This window comes from Xyrauchen texanus, chromosome 29 (assembly GCF_025860055.1).
Source record: "Xyrauchen texanus isolate HMW12.3.18 chromosome 29, RBS_HiC_50CHRs, whole genome shotgun sequence".
In the NCBI taxonomy this organism is placed as follows: Eukaryota; Metazoa; Chordata; class Actinopteri; order Cypriniformes; family Catostomidae; genus Xyrauchen; species Xyrauchen texanus.
In genome coordinates, this window is record NC_068304.1 from 27,142,236 (window position 1) to 27,160,901 (window position 18,666).

An 18,666-nucleotide genomic window follows, 5' to 3' on the forward strand; every position below is an offset into this window, starting at 1 on the left:
TTGTGTTTTAGCAATAATTTTCTTAGGCAATGTCAAGTGAATTTTCTTAAAAGTTCCTTCAAAAGCTTGCCAGTTTACCACATTCATTAAATTCCTTTACAATATACACACATTCATGCTTTATCTTAAGCCTGACGTACTGAAAACTACTCATATTCACAAGTATTATCGACAACCTAATTACGTACTGTACGTGACATTTTCAATTAAAAACGGTGAATCGTACAAAATAGAAAATAGTTTTAATCATAAAACAGTAGTCAAATTTTGCATATTTAGTTACTTTCATCTTACATGACACAAACACTCTTAACCTGAACTGCTTGCTGATGGAATAATCCACGAGGTTCCAGCTTAGATTCTTAAACTTGCCTGTCTCACCTTCATTGATTTGATTGGCTCAAATGACATTGATGACCAGTGTTAGACTAATAAACATGCAAAAAAAAAAAACTTTGTTATTCCTGCAACAACTTAATGACAATTAGACAGCAGCACATAATGGGACTGCAGCAGAACAGCAACAAGGATATACATTTTTTTTGGGGGGGGACAATTTGGCCATATCTGAATATTGGGGGTTAGGCCCTGATATGAATTGCATCATGAAGTTTAAATTCCTGAATGCTTAGAATGCCAACAACTCACCCTCCAAAGGCCACTTTGTCATGTATCAAGGGTTGAGAAAGCGCTCATTCATTATAGTAGCAGGGTGTAAAGATTGGCCCTGATTCTAAGCACGCTCAGCCGATCACTTATCATGGATTTAAGACGTATATCGGCCGATTTTGATCGGTGGCCGATCGATCAGCGAACCCCTATTTTTTTTCCTCTTATAAATCAATGAAACATTACAATTACAAAAATAGAAAGTAGTTATGAATGCTGTGTCATGTTGACTATATAAACAATTGGAAAAGGAGAACAGAAAAAAGGGTAAAATTCCACATTACAAAAGTAAAAGGTTTTAGATGATCTGTAGATGCTAGCTGCAGTTATCGGCAGGGATTTTCCAAATAATGGCGGGAATTTAGATTCATGGTTCATTTTGATTCAGTTCTTTGTTAAATGATAATTTCTTTAGATTACATCTTCTCGCCAGAAGCTGAGAATGATACATTCACTTAAAAGATTTGTTTACAAATGAAACACCGCTAGTATGAGAGCATTGTAGGGTAAGAACCAAGTACAAATCAAGATCACAAAAGCCCCAAAATTAATATGTTATTTTCTAGAAAGTTTTTGGTGCCAGTTGCAGTTATATGTCGTTTTCTTTAAATTGTCATTGTGTTGACAAATTCCTACCCTAACCCATCTCATATGACTCAAAGTGTGTTAATCCAGATAAATCAGATGTTTGCACATTAGTTTTTTCTCAAGTGCAAGTCAAGTAAATTGTTTGCTATCTTTGTGTAAAGTCAAAGTATGCCAGAGAGTCTTTTTATGAACGTCCGACTGGTTTGGCTTCTTGCAAGTACCACCGAGAAGTCTTCCTGGATATTATATGCCGAAGTTGTTACCGTTATGCTAATCCACTATTCATTATTTAGAAATATCTTATTTCACAAAAGCCTCATTGGTTTGATTTCAGTAGTTAGCCAAAGTTCGCTCCATTCATTTCTATTCCTTCCAACCCACTCTGGCTTCATATATCTCTGTTCTTCATTTCACTCCTCCCTCAGTTCTGATTCTGGAGCCTTTCGAGAGAGACGACCTGAACGGAAAGACTCTGAAAATCACAGACTTTGGGCTTGCACGGGAGTGGCACCGCACCACAAAGATGAGCGCGGCAGGCACATACGCCTGGATGGCTCCTGAGGTCATCAAGCTGTCCTTATTCTCCAAAAGCAGTGATGTGTGGAGGTAAGTCTCCGTCCTCCATCAGCCTGTCTGTTATGGTCTAACTGGAAATTTTGTGCCTGAATGTGGTCTTTTTTTGTGTCAGTTTTGGAGTGTTACTCTGGGAGCTGCTCACTGGTGAGGTGCCATACCGGGAAATCGATGCTTTGGCTGTAGCTTACGGTGTTGCCATGAACAAGCTGACTTTACCTATCCCATCTACCTGCCCTGAACCCTTTGCACAGCTGCTGGCAGGTTTGAACAAATATTTTTGCTTGAATAAAATAAAACATTTATCTGTACATAAATTGCAATGATCGTTACCCAGTTACAATATGCTGTCTTTGTTCATTCTTTAACCCTGACATAAAACACTCTCAAATTACAAAATTCCTTCTTTTGAAAATTACTTTTTATCACTATTAATTCAAACCTTTCGCTATCTACAGAGTGTTGGTGTCCTAACCCGCATGGTCGTCCCGATTTTGGGAGTATCCTGAGGAGGCTGCAAGCCATTGAGCAGTCTGCCATGTTCCAGATGCCCCTGGAGTCCTTTCATTCTCTGCAGGAGGATTGGAGGCTGGAGATCCAGCAGATGTTTGATGAATTACGGGCGAAAGAGAAGGTAAGGTAGCCTACAGACCCGATTCAACCGGTTGCCTTACGGTCAAAGTATACTTTGGTTAACGCAAATTTCTTTGAAAGGGTAGAACACTCAAGCGTGTGCGAGACACTAAGGACTGATAAAGGAAACCTGGTTAATTAAATGCATTGTTTAATTTAGATTGAACTGCCAGATGACACTGTATCTGAACATGTGGCATGCTATATCCATCTAAAACTATTTTTAACAGCATTTTGCTAATACTTTTGACCTAATAATTCACAATTCATTCATTGAGAGACTTAAAGGAATATTTGTACTTGTTAAAAAAGGTGATAAACTATTGTGAAAACAATACCGTACCTTATCTATACACTTCCCACATATATTCATATACATAAATTTAACCTAAAACCTTGATGTTGGTATAAAAAAAAAAAAGTAAAGACAACTACCCATATAGTACACCAGTGTAACAAATACACACACAAGTATTGTAAACCATTATACAAATTGCAACAAAGAGAGCATAGTGCAAGGGAATATCGAATCATTTATGTTTAGAGAAATTACACAAGATGCAAAATTAAAAGGATCAGTGGTCTAAATAACCTCTTGTTCATTAGGAGTTGCAATCTTGGGAGGAAGCTCTTGCACGGGCAGCCGAGGAGCAGAGAGAGCAGGAGGAGCATCTGAGGAGGCGCGAGCAAGAATTAGCCGAGCGGGAGATCGACATTGTTGAGAGAGAGCTCAACATAATCATTCACCAGATGTACCAAGAGAAACCACAAGTGAAAAAGCGCAAAGGCAACTTCAAAAAGAGCCGACTCCTCAAACTGGGAAGGGACAGTAACTGCATTAGTCTGCCCTCTGGTGTGTGGAATCTATACATGTTTAGTTATTTGCAAAGAGTATATTGCTTTTTGAGTTAAAAGACTTCAAATTTAAAACTGAGAATTTACATTTACATTTATGCATTTGACAGGCACTTTTATCGAAAGGGACTTGAGTGTATTCAAGGCATCAGATTTATTGCCGTTGCTAGTGCCAAGCTCTACCAGTTGAGCTACAGGAACTAAGCCATTCTTACTGCATAATGTTCAGATTTCTATGCATTAGATTTCAAAATATCAAGTGTGGCATCTGCAAACAAATGATGCAAGACATTTCTGAAAACAAAATTCACTTTTCTGAGCTATTTTTGTGTTTGTTTGTTTGTTTGTTTGTTTGTTTGACCAAATGGTCTCAAGATGATTTTTAGTTTTTCGATGTATGATGTCCGTTCTCCTCAAATTAAGGTGAACAGGTGTCCTAGCAGTGTAATGACTGGTATACACTGATCAGCAACAACACTAAAATGACCTGCCTAATATTGTGTAGGTCCCCCGCGTGCTGTCAAAACCGTGCCAACCCACATCTCAGAACAGCATTCTGAGATGCTATTCATCTCACCACAATTGTAAAGAGCGGTTATCTGAGTTACCATAGACTTTGTCAATTTGAACCAGTCTGGCCATTCTCTGTTGACCTCTCTCATCAACAAGGCATTTCAGTCCACAGAACTGCCACTCACTGGATGTTTTTTGTTTTTGGCACCATTCTGAGTAAATTCTAGAGACTGCTGTGTGTGAAAATCCCAGGAGATCAGCAGTTACAGAAATACTCATACCAGCCCGTCTGCATGAAAATCCCAGTAGATCAGCAGTTAGTGTTAATGTTAATGTTGTGACTGATCAGTGTAGTTCAACACAAAAACAAAGGATAAGTTCCACAAAGGTTTTACAACCTGAAAGTGTCTAAACACGTTATTAAATAAAATATATATAAATAATGCCATAAATAGTTTTCATTTATTAATTAATGTCATACAATTCCACACAAAAAGTTTAATCAATATTTGACAAACTTTGCCTTCAAAACAGCACCAGTTCTCCTAGGTACACCTGGACACAGTTTCTCTTGGTTGTTGGCATATAGGATGTTCCAAGCTATTTGAGAACTTGCCACAGTTCTTCTAACTATTTAGGCTCTCTCAGTTGCTTCTGTCTCTTCATGTAATCCCAGACTGACTCAATGATGCAGAGATCAGGGCTCTGTGGGGGCCATAATCTCTGTTGTAGGGCTCCTTGTTCTTCTATTTGTAAAGGAAATGTTGAAATCTAAAATGTATATGTCCTACTGTTACACTAAAAGCAGAATATACAGTAAAAAAATAAAAATTTTAAGAGATATGTTTCTGTGAAACATAATGATTCTAAGATGTTTGCACAGTACTGTGTACAGTGCACCCGGAAAGTATTCACAGCACTTCACTTTTTCCACATTTTGTTATGTTACAGCCTTATTCCAAAATGGATTAAATTCATTATTTTCCTCAAAATTCTACAAACAATACCCCATAATGACAACGTGAAAGAAGTTTGTTTGAAATCTTTGCAAATGTATTAAAAATAAAAAATGATCACATGTACATAAGTATTCACAGCCTTTGCTCAATACTTTGTTGAAGTATTTTTGTGTATGATGCTACAAGCTTGGCACACCTATTTTTGGGGAGATTCTCCAATTCTTCTTCGCAGGACCTCTCAAGTTCCATCAAGTTGGATGGGAAGCATCAGTGCACAGCCATTTTCAGATCTCTCCAGATATGTTCAATCGGGTTCAAGTCTGGGCTCTGGCTGGGCCACTCAAGGACATTCACAGAGTTGTCACGTAGCCACTTGTTTGTTATCTTGGCTGTGTGCATAGGGTCGTTGTCCTGTTGGAAGATGAACCTTCGCCCCTGTCTAAGGTCCAGAGCGCTCTGGAGAATGTTTTCATCAAGGATGTCTCTATACTTTGCTGCATTCATCTTTCCCTCGATCCTGACTAGTCTCCCAGTTCCTGCCACTGAAAAACATCCCCACAGCATGATGCTGCCACCACTATGCTTCACTTTAGGGATGGTATTAGCCAGGTGATGAGCGGTGTCTGGTTTCCTCCAGATATGATACTTGCCATTCAGGCCAAAGAGTTCAATCTATGTTTCATATTTGGTTTCTTATGGTCATGTGCCTTTTACTGAGGAGTGGCTTCCGTCTGGCCACTCTACAATACAGGCCTGATTGGTGGAGTGCTGCAGGGATGGTTGTTCTTCTGGAAGGTTCTCCTCTCTCCATAGAGAAATGCTGAAGCTCTGTCAGAGTGATCATCGGGTTCTTGGTCACCTCCCTGACTAAGGCCCTTCTCCCCCGATCGCTCAGTTTGGCCTGGCGGCCAGCTCTAGGAAGAGTCCTGGTGGTTCCAAACTTCTTCGATTTACAGATGATGATGGAGGCCACTGTGGTCATTGGGACCTTCAATGCTGCAGATGTTTTTCTGTACCCTTCCCCAGATCTGTGCCTTGATACAATCCTGTCTCGGAGGTCTACAAACAATTCCCTGGACATAATTGTGATCTGCACTGTTAACTGTGGGACCTTATATAGACAGATGTGTGCCTTCCCAAATCATGTCCAATCAACTGAATTTACCACAGGTTGACTCCAATCAAGTTGTAAAAAAATCTCCAGGATGAGCAGAGGAAACGGGATGCACCTGAGCTCAATTTTGAGTGTCATGACAAAGGCTGTGAATACTTATGTACATGGGATTTTTTTTGTTTTTTTTATTTATAATAAATTTGTCAAGCACATGTTTGAAATATATATATTTTGTCTTTATTTATTATATATATATAGACATTCATTATTTATAATGTGAAACCTTTTTTTTGTAAAACATGTGCTTGACAAAGGGGTTTGTGCTATATTTCTTTACAATAAATGGCATTCGTTTGACATTTATAATGCAAAGGCATTCTGTTGTTTTGAAGTGTATATAAAGATTCCAAATAATTTGGGCCACTGTGTGGTAAAATGGAAGAAAAAAAATCTGTCAGATTTACCAATTGTAAATTACTTTGCTCATTGCTGGTAATGAGCCTAAATCATTAATAAAATGTATTGAAAATGTTAAGCTGTTAATCATTCCATTAATCTCTGATAGCATGTTTCTGCTTTAGGATTTGAGCATAAGATTACGGTGCAAGCTTCACCCAGTGTGGACAAGAGGAAAGGTCAGGGTAGTGAGAGCACCACTCCTCCAGCCAGCCCAGGGGTCATCCCTCGCCTCAGAGCCATACGCTGTAAGTGACAACAGAGACATCACTAGACTGTGTTCTGGTTCTGGTCTGCTTAAGAAACACTAAACACTAGCGAAATGAGTGATCCAAATGGTGAACAACATTCATTTTAAGTGTTAATTAGATTATATTAGTTCTAAAAGAGTTAACTTCTGCAGTCGTTGGCTGTCATAATAAATTTAAGTAGTTATGAAGTTGACTAAAAACACTGGAGACCTGAAAACAAAAACAGTTATAAATCGTGGAACTCTTCCTTATTCAAGTAAAAGGTGGATATAAAAAAAATTAATAAGGACCAGAGTAGATTGCTGCACAGTGTAGTACATTTTGATGAAGACCTGCATTGCCATGTGCCAAGAATCAATGCCTTGACCCTTAAAAGAGCATTGAGACTTGTACACTTTGTTTAATACACCAATACTATTACAAAGATGTTTACAATAGCTGTATATTGTTTACTAATACATTTGTAATTTTAAGCATCTTAAAGTCTGTATGTTAATATGACTGTCACTGACATGTGTGATATAGTGACACCCAATGATGGGAGAAAGACATGGGGCAGAACAGCAGTGTGTAAAAAAGAGGACCTGGCAGGGACCAAGAAGAAGGGCCGAACATGGGGGCCCAGCTCCACACATCAGCGAGAGAGACTGGGTGGAGAAGACAGGTACACTATAGTCTGGCCAGACTTTACTCCAGAATATTTTCAACCTTTTTTGGGACAGTTTGGTAACTTTCATGTTTTTTTTTGTAGGTTGAAATCACTTGGGGAGGGCAAGGTGTGGTCCTCTAGTGCTCCAAATTTGGGCAAGTCCCCAAAACATGCTCCCATGACAGGGTTCTCAAGCCTAAATGAAATGGGTGAGTAAGAGACAAGTTCTGCTAATACAGTGGCCCTTTAACAATCATCCAGGGTTCCCACGGTCATGCGAAACCTGGAAATACCAGGTAGGATTCAGGCCTGGAAAAGCCCATGAAAACTGGTCACTCGAGATGACCTTGGGACCAGTTGGATTTAAAGTTATACTATAGATTAAATGACTAGTTAGATTTGAAAAAATGTCTAGGGTCATTTGTTTGGTTATGCTACTTGGTTTGATATTTAGTTATATAATGCATTGACATTCCAATGGAATATTTAAGTATGGCTTACTTAACTTTTTGTGGTTTGTTTCTCTCTATTCAGTGTTATTTATTTACCCCCCTCTTCTTTGTAGAGGAGAACTGTGAGTTTGAAGACAATTCCCCAGCTCGACTTGCCCCAGACCTGATCAATAATGGGGCGATGGATGAGGTGGGCTTAGGATCAGCAGGTGTAGGGCCGGGTGGAGGCTCACAGGATTCACTGAGACGCTGCAGCCAGAGGAAGAAGAGTGACCTGCTGCTGCTGGGTTGTGCCTCCATCCTGGCCGCTGTGGGCCTTGGATCTGACATCTTTCAGCTGGGACGAAAACAGGTACAAAACATAAGCGGAGTAGAACAAACTAATGATAAAGATACAGAATAGATATAGAAATTGTAGTTAATTGGAGAGCCAGAGTAAAAGATAGAAAAGAAAGAGTTTGGATAGGACAGCTTAAAAGGTTTTGGAGACTGGTTCCATTATGCTGGTGTCATCACCATGTTTCTTAACGATCTGAACCAGTAATGTTTCCTTGGTCAACCAGTTTTATTAGGCAAGCCATGCTGGTAAACAAGTACATTTTGCCATAGAACAGCATGGCCATGCTCGTCCACCATCTACAAGGTCCCCACGGTCATGGAAAACCTGGTACTATCAGGGAATTTAACAGTTGTTAAGAAAAATCCAGTTTTAAACACTATTTTCATTAAAGAAAGATAGAATATCTGAAATATTATCAGAAAGAATGTGATAAAAACATTTGAATGTAAAATGAATGATGGCGAAGGATAACGTGAGTGGGGTGGTGCCAAAAGTTTTTATGGAATCTTAAAAGGCACGTGTCCAAAACATATTCTGCATTCTGCCTACAGTTGAGTCTAGATGAGCAGGACCAGCGAGAGGAGCAGAGGAAGAAGAAGGAGGGCCTGTTCCAGCGCACAGGCCGATTTAGACGCAGCACCTCTCCACCCAGCCGCACGCTGACACTGTCCCTCTCCAACAACCGCCATCATGACTCCACCATGCCCAGTATGGACCCCTCTCCCTCAGTCACACTTCTTTCCCTCTCCTCCCTCTCTGACTGCAACTCCACCAAGTCCCTGTTGCCCTCTGATCCCGATGACTTTGCCCCGACCCCTAGCAGTGCCCTCCCAGTGGTTTCTCCCACTCCAGCATTAAATCCTCTGCTAGACCTGAAGGCAGAGAGCTTCAAACGAGAGCCCAATCAGTCCCTCACACCCACCCATGTCTCCGCAACCATGGCACTGAACCGTGGGCATCGCCGCACACCCTCTGATGGTGCAATCCGTCCTCGAGCAAAAACAGTTGTGGGGCATCGCCGCACCCCCTCTGATGGATGTATGCCTTTTCCTCCTCCACCAGCCCCCACCAATACACCATACACAGGTACGACATTTCATTGCACTTGAATGGACATTTTATAGGGGTCATGAAATTTTTTGGCATATAAGTGTTTATTATAAAAACATTAAGAACTCCAAAAAAAAAAAAAAAAGCATTTATTGAAACCAAGCTGCCAAAACGACTCGTTCTCTACTTCCTCCACACTGTGGTGTCACACTGTGTTAGACATTTGTATCATGCAGTGGGTCAGAATGAGGGTGGAAATGTATCATGTTTTACAAATATATGACAACAAAATACTTTAATATTATAAGTAAACCTCAAGGAACATATTAAAATAATAAAAAAGGCAGATGGTTTTGCACCCTGGTGCAAATAATGGTATATTTTATTTATACCCCAGTGCAAATAATGACTGATATTATTTGGACCCCAACCCTGGTGCAAATAATGGTAGATACTAACTGCACCCTGGTGCACATTGTGTCAGATGCTATTTGCACCCTAGTGCAAATAATGATATATGCAATTTACACCCAGGATAAATAGTGGCAAATATTATTTACACCCAACCCCTGGTGCAAATAATGGTAAATGCTAATTGCGCCCTGGTGCCAATGGTTTTAAATAGTATTTGCACCCATATTTAAATGCATACAGTATGGGCATCGCTGGAGTGTGTTTATTGTGTTTATTTAGAGTCCCACAGACTACATTCACCCCTAAACCTAACCTTAACCTTACCGGAGAAAACATAACCTTGGTTTTACTACTGTAACCATGGTTTCACGTGACAGTGCGATCGACAGACCCCGCCTCCGGATCCAACCCTTGTCTGCACTCCCCAACATTTACCATGACCAAATCACTGCCATGAAGTCAAATTTTTTTTCATTTTAACTATTATTTTAAGTAGTATTAAATGAAATATTAAGTGTTAGGGTGCAAATAGCTGCACTGTGTGGCAAATAGACACTCAGAATAAAAAAAAGGCATCCCATGACTCCTTTAAATAAGACGTTAGATGCAGTTGTTATTAGATGAATTTCAGGGCTCATATTTTACAGCAAAACAACAAATTATGTGTACAATAAATTACTGTAGTACAATTATTTTTAGGGCCCAAGCCTTGAAAAGGCAAGGCCCTATTGTTTTCGTTAGAATATTATTTTTCTTACGACTTTAGGGGCACTTTTGGGGCTCTTAACGTGCTCTAAAACTCTTGAAACTTTGCACAAGGGTCAGAACCCGTGGCCATTAGGGCCGGGCTGAAGCTGGTACCCGGGCGTGGCAGGGGGGCTTGACGGCGCCCCCTGGAACGGGGTCTGAAAACTTGGTCCATAAATCAAACACGCTTGCATGTAATAATATGAAACTTGGTACACATATAGATCTCATTGTTTCATATATCCTTCATACTTTACTTTTTACCCCAGCCCAACAGGAAATCGTCTATTTAGGGTTCATTGGAAAACGCATGCAATGGAATGTGAAATACTCCTCCTAGAGAATTCCATCAATTGCCACGAAACTCAGTCAGCATGAAGTCAAGACATTGAGGATGAAAAACTGACAGCGGATTTTTGATATCTCGAACGGTTTGGCCGTGGCGAGGAAACGAAATGATGGCGCGAAAAGAGAAACAGGAAGTGTGTTATAACTTCTCCATACATTAATTGATCTCGATGAATCTTCAGCAGTGTGTTCGCTGTAACAGGCCGATCACATGGATGTGACTATTGTGAGTCAAAGTTATAGCGCCTCCAACTGGCAGAAGGAAGTGTGTCACTTTCAAAATGCTTTGAAATCACCCTCTTATTTTTACCCAATTTACTTAAAACATTAGGTGTATAATGTAAACACACGGCAGATGTAGACATGTGAAAGGATTATTGATATCTTCGATACCTGTTGCCGCGGCAATGCTTCAAACTTGAATATTCTTTTTTGATGCTTTTGAGACTCTTAGCATACTTGAAATTGCATGAAACTCGATAGAAACATCACATTTATTAGCCAGTAGACATGTGCAAAGTTTCAGAAACAGGCGTGGTGCAAGGGCTCAGTAGCGCCACCTTTTGACAAAAGTGAGGGGGTTGGTTTACACTTTGACCCACAGTCACAAATCTCAGAAATGATATTGTTCTCATCGAGCCGGACAACTTTCTAATTTACAGTCTTTAGCTCAGACCAACAGAAAGTCAGATATTTTGGTTTGAATGTGGATGTTTTGGAGAATTTTCTCTCCCTCTCTCACTGACCCTACGTCTCTCTGTGTCTGTGGGGAGGGTGCTGATTTGGCTGATGAGTGAGAATGCTTTTATTTCTGTTTTTCAAGGTTTTGGGGCCCTTAACGTGCTCGAAAACTCTTGAAACTTTGCACACAGGTCGGAACCAGCGGCCATCAGGGTCGGACCGAAGATGGTACCCGGACGTGGCAGGGGGGCTCGACAGCGCCCCCTGGAATGGGATTCGAACACTTGTCCATATATCAAACATGCTTGCATGTAATAATATGAAACTCGGTACACTTGTAGATCTCATCGGGCCGAACATCTTTCGTGCTCTAAGTTTTACGCCAGCCCAACAGGAAGTCGGCTATTATGGGTTGTTTGGAAACACATGCTCTGGAATTATATATATTCCTCCTAGAGAATTAATCCAATCGCCACCAAACTCGGTCAGCATGAAGTCAAGACATTGAGGATGCTACATTGCGGACGGATTTTTGATATCTCGAACGGTTTGGCCGTGGTGAGGAAATTAATTTAGGACTAAAAAAGGACACATAAAGTGTGTTATAACTTAGTTAGTTCTATCTACAGTTACAAAACTCGGCGTGTATATTGTTCTCGTCAAGCCAAACAACTTTCTAATTTACAGTCATTAGCTCCGACCAACAGAAAGTCAGAAATTGTGGTTTGAATGTGGATTTCTTGGAATTTTTCTCTCTCTGACAGACAGAGTGACCCCTCCCATTCTGTGTTTTTCTCTCTCTCTGACAAAGTGCCCCCTGCCAATTCTGTGTGTGTGTGTGGGGAGGGGAGGGGGAGGGAGCCGGACAACTTTTCAATTTACAGTCATTAGCTCAGACCAACAGAAGGTCAGATATTTTGGTTTGAATGTGGAACACATTGCAAATGAATATTTGAAGCTCCAAAAAGCACATAAACGGAGCATAAAAGCAAGGAAGTGTGTTATAACTTCTGCATACATTAACTGATCTCGATGAAAATTCAGCAGTGCGTAAATTATAATTACATTAATAAACCTGTACAGAGACCTCTGTATAAATACTGGCCTTCTGGATTAACACGTTTAAGTGCTGCAAAAGATATTAACCTATGACATCCTATGACATTAAAAATTATTCTACAGTTGAATTACCTCATAGATGTGACTATTGTGGTTCACGGTCATAGGCCCTGTCCCAAATGGCACACTTCATATGAATTTTCAGTCTTGTGTACATATTTCATGTGTCCATTAACTCCATGAGACCGTAGGGTGTGTCATTTTTCATTTTAGGTATCAGAAGGGTGCTCGCGCATACTTTGTGGTTGATATGTGCCCTCGATGCGCACTTTTGCAGAGCCCACACTGATGCAAGCTCTACAGCACACATCTTCTCGACGGTCAAAGCAAGGTTACGTTATTGCCCATCGTGCACAGCAACCCTAAAGGCACGGGGGTGGCGGTGCCACCGGTTTGGGCCCGCCATCGCTGCTTGCAGCTATATTTTTATTTAATTTTAATCAGCATAAATGAAAGGGCAGTAAAGCAAATACTACCATTATGTGTAAAACTTTACAATGTTAGTAGTATATTATTGTTTTATTGCAGTTTTTTCTCCCCATTGTAGAACAGAACAGAGATTTGAGTTAGAATTATTAGGATTCGAATTTGGAAGGAAAATGTCACAAAGCAAAAAATAAATAAATAAATAAAGAAAAATAAAATATTTAAACTTAATGGTCATAAAATAAGCGTATTATTCATCGCTCACTACACCAGTCACTTAGTACAAGGTGTAAATGGGCCCATTATGTTCATGAGAGTTAACATAATACATTTTCTGCATTTTCATCATTACTGTAGTATGTCTGGATGTTTAACATTATTTTACTGTATTTTTTATTACAGTAAATAAAATGACTAATAAAATGCATTTATAAATTAAAGGCAGTACAGCAAATAATACCATGATGTAGTGTATACATAATTTACAATGCAAATTATGAGAGTTGTATTGAGAATTTGAAAGGAATATGTATTTAATGGAAATTTTACAATGGCAAAAAAAACAAAATTCTTAATGGTCCTAAAAATAGGCTTAATTTATTTAAGCAAAATACCATTTATTTTACCTTTCTTTTCATTTTTGGGAGAAATATGACCCAGGCATGTTCTTGACAGGTTTCATGACATTTACCCAATTACAATAAAAAATAAAAAAAACTCACTTTGATATCTACTGTATTTCATTTTCATATATTACAGTAAAATAAATTACTGGTTTTTTTATTAGTATTTTAATCAGCATAAATTAAAGGCAGTAAAACAAATACTACAATGATGTGTCAATATTACAATGTTAGTAGTATATTATAGTTTTGTTGTTGTTGTTTAAGTAAAGTAAAAAATCACGTTTTTTTTATCTTTCTTATGATTTTGGGGAGAAATGTGACTCGGACATGTTCTTGGCAGGTTTCATGAGATTCACCTAATTTCGATTTTAAAAACACACATATTTAAATCAGCATAAATTAAAGGCATAACAGCAAATACTACTATGATGTGTAAATGCTTTACCATGTTGTTGGTTTGTTTTTGCATTACTATAAAAAGAATACGATTTGTAATGAGAATTTTGAGGCAAAATTTACTTGATTGTTAAAAATGTATTTAATTATCAAAAAATATGAATGGTCCTTAAAAGCTTAACTTTCTTAAAGCAATTGAAAATTAAAGATTAAATTACATTTTGGGGTTAAACATGCCTCGGATGTGTTCTTCACAGTTATTTTAATCTTGAGTGTGAACTGTAATGCGAGTAAATTAAAGAAAATGTTATTTATTTTCTTGATAATGATTCATCGTTGTAAATAAGACTTTCAAATGTTTCTCCCAGGTTCATCTGAAACTCTTGACATTCCACGCCTACCTGACCCATCTATGGTCTATCCCCCTGCCCATCGACGCAAACCCCCTCTGCTAATCTCTATGCCTGAGCCAGACATTCATACGGGCACTCTCGAGCGTCCCAAAACCCTTGAGTTTGCTCCTCGTCCCCGTCCCACCCCAACTCGGGCACGTCCGGACCCCTGGAAGCTCTTGTCTCTGTCACGGACACTGAGCTCATCTCCCGGTAGCAGCTGTGACAGTCCGCTGGGCTCAGGAGACAGTGGAGTGAGTGCAGGGGTGAGCATCGCCCATAAAAGCCTCCTGGACGTGGACATGGAAGGCCAGAACCAGGACAGCACGGTCCCTCTGTGCGGAAAAAAACACCCGCAGCCCACTCTGTGCGGTCAACATTTCTCATAGAGAGACACCGTTATCACAGCCTGGGATAATGTACCCTTTACCAGCACTCTGTGGCAGTCGTAAAAGTGGTTCCCCACAGTTTGCCCTCTGATTCCAGCAAACCATGTTCTGTGGTAGGCAGCTGAAATGGGAAAAGCTGCCCTCTGCAGTGGCTAGACAGACTCCTTCGAGACAGTTCGGGATCCAGCTTAGAGATAAATGATCTTGATTTGTTTATCTCAGCCTCTCTGCAATGACTCATTGTCTCTGAACTTAATGGGCTTCATAATGGCTGAGGTCGGTTGGTTAAGTGCCAGCCTATAGCGAGAAGCTTTATTACATGCAGCAGGAGAGGGCACTAACTACACCCCTGTTTCTCTGTAGGTCTGTGACCTTCCTTGTTTGTCCATATCTGTTATCATAGGCCCTGTCTCTCTAATCTTATCATTGTCTCGATGGGCGCAGACAAGGAAATATGACAAGCTCTTTTTTGCCATCGTTCTATCCAGTGTGTGCACATTGTACAGTCTAGTAAGGGGCTGTTCACATGGGACGTGTTAATGTCTCTGTTTATGCTGTTTGTTTAAGGAATGTTCTGGGTTCAGTACAAGTTAAGCTCAATGAACAACATTTGTGGCATAATGTTGATTTCCACAAAAAATTATTTCGTTTAAAAATAAGCAGAAATTGTGGTTACAGTAAGACACAATGGAAGTGAATTTGGCCAGTCCATAAATGCTAAAATACACATAGTTTCAAGAGTGTAACCACAAGATGTAAACATTAGACATGCTAACATGATTTTAGTGCGGTAAAATTACTTAATAATCTTATCTGTGAAGTGTGTAAAGATATATCCAATATTACAACATTATTGTCACAATGACGTAACGCTGGTAATCTAGTACACACCCTAATGCCATTAAATTCCTGATTTTATGACTCTAAAATAATGTTAGCACATATATTGTTTACGTCTTGTGGCTATACCTTTTGAAACGGTGTGGATTTGAATGCTTATGGACTGGCCCCATTCACTTCCATTGCAAGTGCCTTACTGTAACCACATTGCTTATTTATTAACGAGGGACCAGTGGAAATTAGTTTTGTTTTAAATAACATCATGCCACAAATGTTGTTGATTGAGCTTAACTTGAATTGAAGTTCTGTTTTTATAGATGTCTTTGACCATTGCGCTCTGTAAGTGCCCCATTTATAAGATGCCATGTCAAGTTAAAAACACTTACAATTTTAAAAACGAGTTTTGACGTGTCTGCATTCTGTTCTGTTATGTTGCGCCTAGCTGTTTTCGAATTCAAGAACAAGTCTTGTGTGAATGGCTGTCTAATCATTTCTTATTTATAACCAGGGGAATTGTGAATGAAGTTCATTGTGATGGTACGGGATCACAATGGTACATTGCTCTTTGCAAGTTGCATTCATTGTAAAATATTGTCAAAATACAAAAATAGGTGTACTATAAGATTGTTATATTTTTATTTGTGGAAAAAAATGACATCTCATGGACTCTCTCCAAGACATAATCAGATTGTGAGAGCAGTCAAAATGTGAAACTAAACGTGATTTGGTGTGCTGTGCTCAGAGCAGAGGCTTTCTTATTGTGCATTTGTGAGTGTGTTTGAGTGCATGTCCGTTTGAATGAACCCTGGATGAGCAAACCCTTGCTCTGCTCATATATTGTCCTCTGAAATAAAAATCCTTTGAAAAGCCTCCTTTCTTCTCAATACAATGATAGCTCCCTTGAGGACCATTATGAGGAGAGCAGAAGGCAGAAATGGGAAAAATAGGGTGTTTTACAATTACAATTTGCAATAAAGATGCAACAATGTACTACCTATCTTTTTATTATTGTGTACCAAACAGCCAGACGGACCTCCTTAATTGGAACCCCTGACGTTCTTCCTCTGCCTATTCAGCAGTTCAACTCAACAGAAAGGAATAGTATGCATGTTCACAAGATCGTAACATGCATCACCACTGGGCTTTTTGAAGGACACTGTCATGTCATGTGATGACATCATAATGACGTTATTCTGTTGATGGACTTGACTTTGCTGAGAGACACACCGGATGTTTTTCAACTTCTTTGTGCTGAACTGTTTATCCTGGTAGTAGACAGTTTTTTTTTTTGACTGTCCACCAATGAGAATGCCTGTACATGTGTGTGAGAGTGGGCATGTGCATAATCTGTTCTTATTGTTCTTATTTGTATGGGGTAATTCTCTTTGCAGGGGTTGAACAAACCCACCCCCTTATTTCCTGTGAGGAAATACTAAGAGTATTTATTAAAATAATTGTTACAATTGAAGTAATAATGTGTTTCTTTTGAAATCCAATTCCTCTTATTTAATTTTTCGCTGTCTAACACAAAATAATCACATGTGGTTTTAGAATTACACAACACCATCTTAAAGATCTTGTTACAAGCTGTAATACCACATTAATTATATATTAAGTTAATGGAGCACTATTACGGTAATTTACCAGGCTTACATTTGATGTACAGTACCTGTCAATAGTTTGTACACATGTACACATTCTTTTTAATTCATAGTTTTTACATGTTAGAATAATAGTGAAGTCATTAAAAATATAAGCCCCATTCACACCGTTGGGTTGCCTTTACTGGTAAATGTATGTGCTGTTTACACATACCATCAGAAAGGAAATTTATATGTAGTGATACAATTTCTCATTAAGGGAAATTGCCAGAGCAAAATTTACCAGTATTTTCAAAAAAGTCGTGTTCACACATGACCTCTAACCTGAAATGTGCAGGTAATTATCTGGAAAAGGCTGTATATTACTGATTTCATGATCAGTAATCAAATAAGCAAATTTGTGACATTAACTGTTAAATTATTTTGTACAAAAGGACAGGTTTTCTTTCATTAAAGCATTTAAGATGCTCTGAAAATTAACCTACAACATCACATGTAATATATATCATTTTAATCATCTTGGTTTGCACAAAGTTTTATCTCAAACTATTATGCTGAAAATATAATTTCTAAGGAAAAATAAACAATTAAATTAGAAAATTGCAAGATAGAAACATTTTCGCAAGTGCACTCATAATTTTGCATACAATTCTCATACATTTGCATGTTTTGTTGGGTTTTTTTTTTTTTTACCAGGAAAAGCTGTGGACGGAAATGCCTTGTTGATTCTGGAACTGGCAGTGTGTTTTTATAGGAGGACTTCTTAAATGTCAAAAGATTAAGGAAAAATTGACTCCTCATGTCATGACCTCTTTTAAGGTGTCCAGGCCCAATTAATCATTTTCCATCCGCACATTAACAAAAAAGTCTGATGTATTTTAAAGATAGCCACCAGATGTCGACAAAGTCTTGCACTGCTAGTTCACCTCACCGCATGGCGCAATGGATTCCTTGAATGGATATGTGTGTTTACTACTGTATGCGCTTTTATGTACACAAAAGCATAAAAAGTAACAACTTTCTGAACAGATTTACCAGAAAAATTTAAGGTAAACCTCATCAAAGCAAAACTATAATTAGGACTCAATTGAACACATGGCGGCAGGCACTAGCTAGCACGGTAGTCTGTTTACATCAGCAACCACTTCCTCTGAGGACATGGGAGGATACCATACTGAAGCATTCCTCTCCCTGTTGGGTGACAGAGAGAGAGAGATGCAATGAAAACAATAAAAAACTGTTATAGACATGAATAAATAAATAATTCCATCAATTGAACTATTGGATGTGAAGACTGACCTTAGAGTTAGTTCACCCAAAATCAATGTTAGACTTTTGTGTTCCATTGTAAAAAATAATAATAATAATAATAATAATAATAATAATAATATGTGTTTGGAATGACACGATGGTGAGTGAATGATGACACAATTTTCATTTTGGGGTTAACTACACCTCAAAACTGGTTCTGTCTCATTTGCAATGTAAACAGCTGCCCACAGCTATTTGTATACCATAAAATAACAGCCTCAAACTTGCCACTGCTTACAACACCACACATGTACACAACCATGCAGTCAAACAC

The 18,666-nt window shown here is 38.9% G+C and overlaps 1 protein-coding gene across 1 annotated transcript in view; it reads left to right on the forward strand.

Moving 5' to 3' along the window:
• The window catches only part of LOC127623290 (mitogen-activated protein kinase kinase kinase 10-like), a 46,640-nt gene extending 29,729 nt beyond the window's left edge, over positions 1–16,911 (forward strand). The window contains exons 2-11 of the mRNA XM_052097683.1: positions 1,683–1,863; positions 1,946–2,094; positions 2,289–2,464; positions 3,070–3,316; positions 6,486–6,608; positions 7,137–7,275; positions 7,363–7,469; positions 7,826–8,064; positions 8,604–9,138; positions 14,228–16,911. Coding sequence (XP_051953643.1) covers positions 1,683–1,863; positions 1,946–2,094; positions 2,289–2,464; positions 3,070–3,316; positions 6,486–6,608; positions 7,137–7,275; positions 7,363–7,469; positions 7,826–8,064; positions 8,604–9,138; positions 14,228–14,640 — 2,309 coding nt within the window. The 3' untranslated portion in view covers positions 14,641–16,911. The remainder of the gene's footprint in view (positions 1–1,682; positions 1,864–1,945; positions 2,095–2,288; positions 2,465–3,069; positions 3,317–6,485; positions 6,609–7,136; positions 7,276–7,362; positions 7,470–7,825; positions 8,065–8,603; positions 9,139–14,227) is intronic.
• Positions 16,912–18,666: the final 1,755 nt, after the last annotated feature.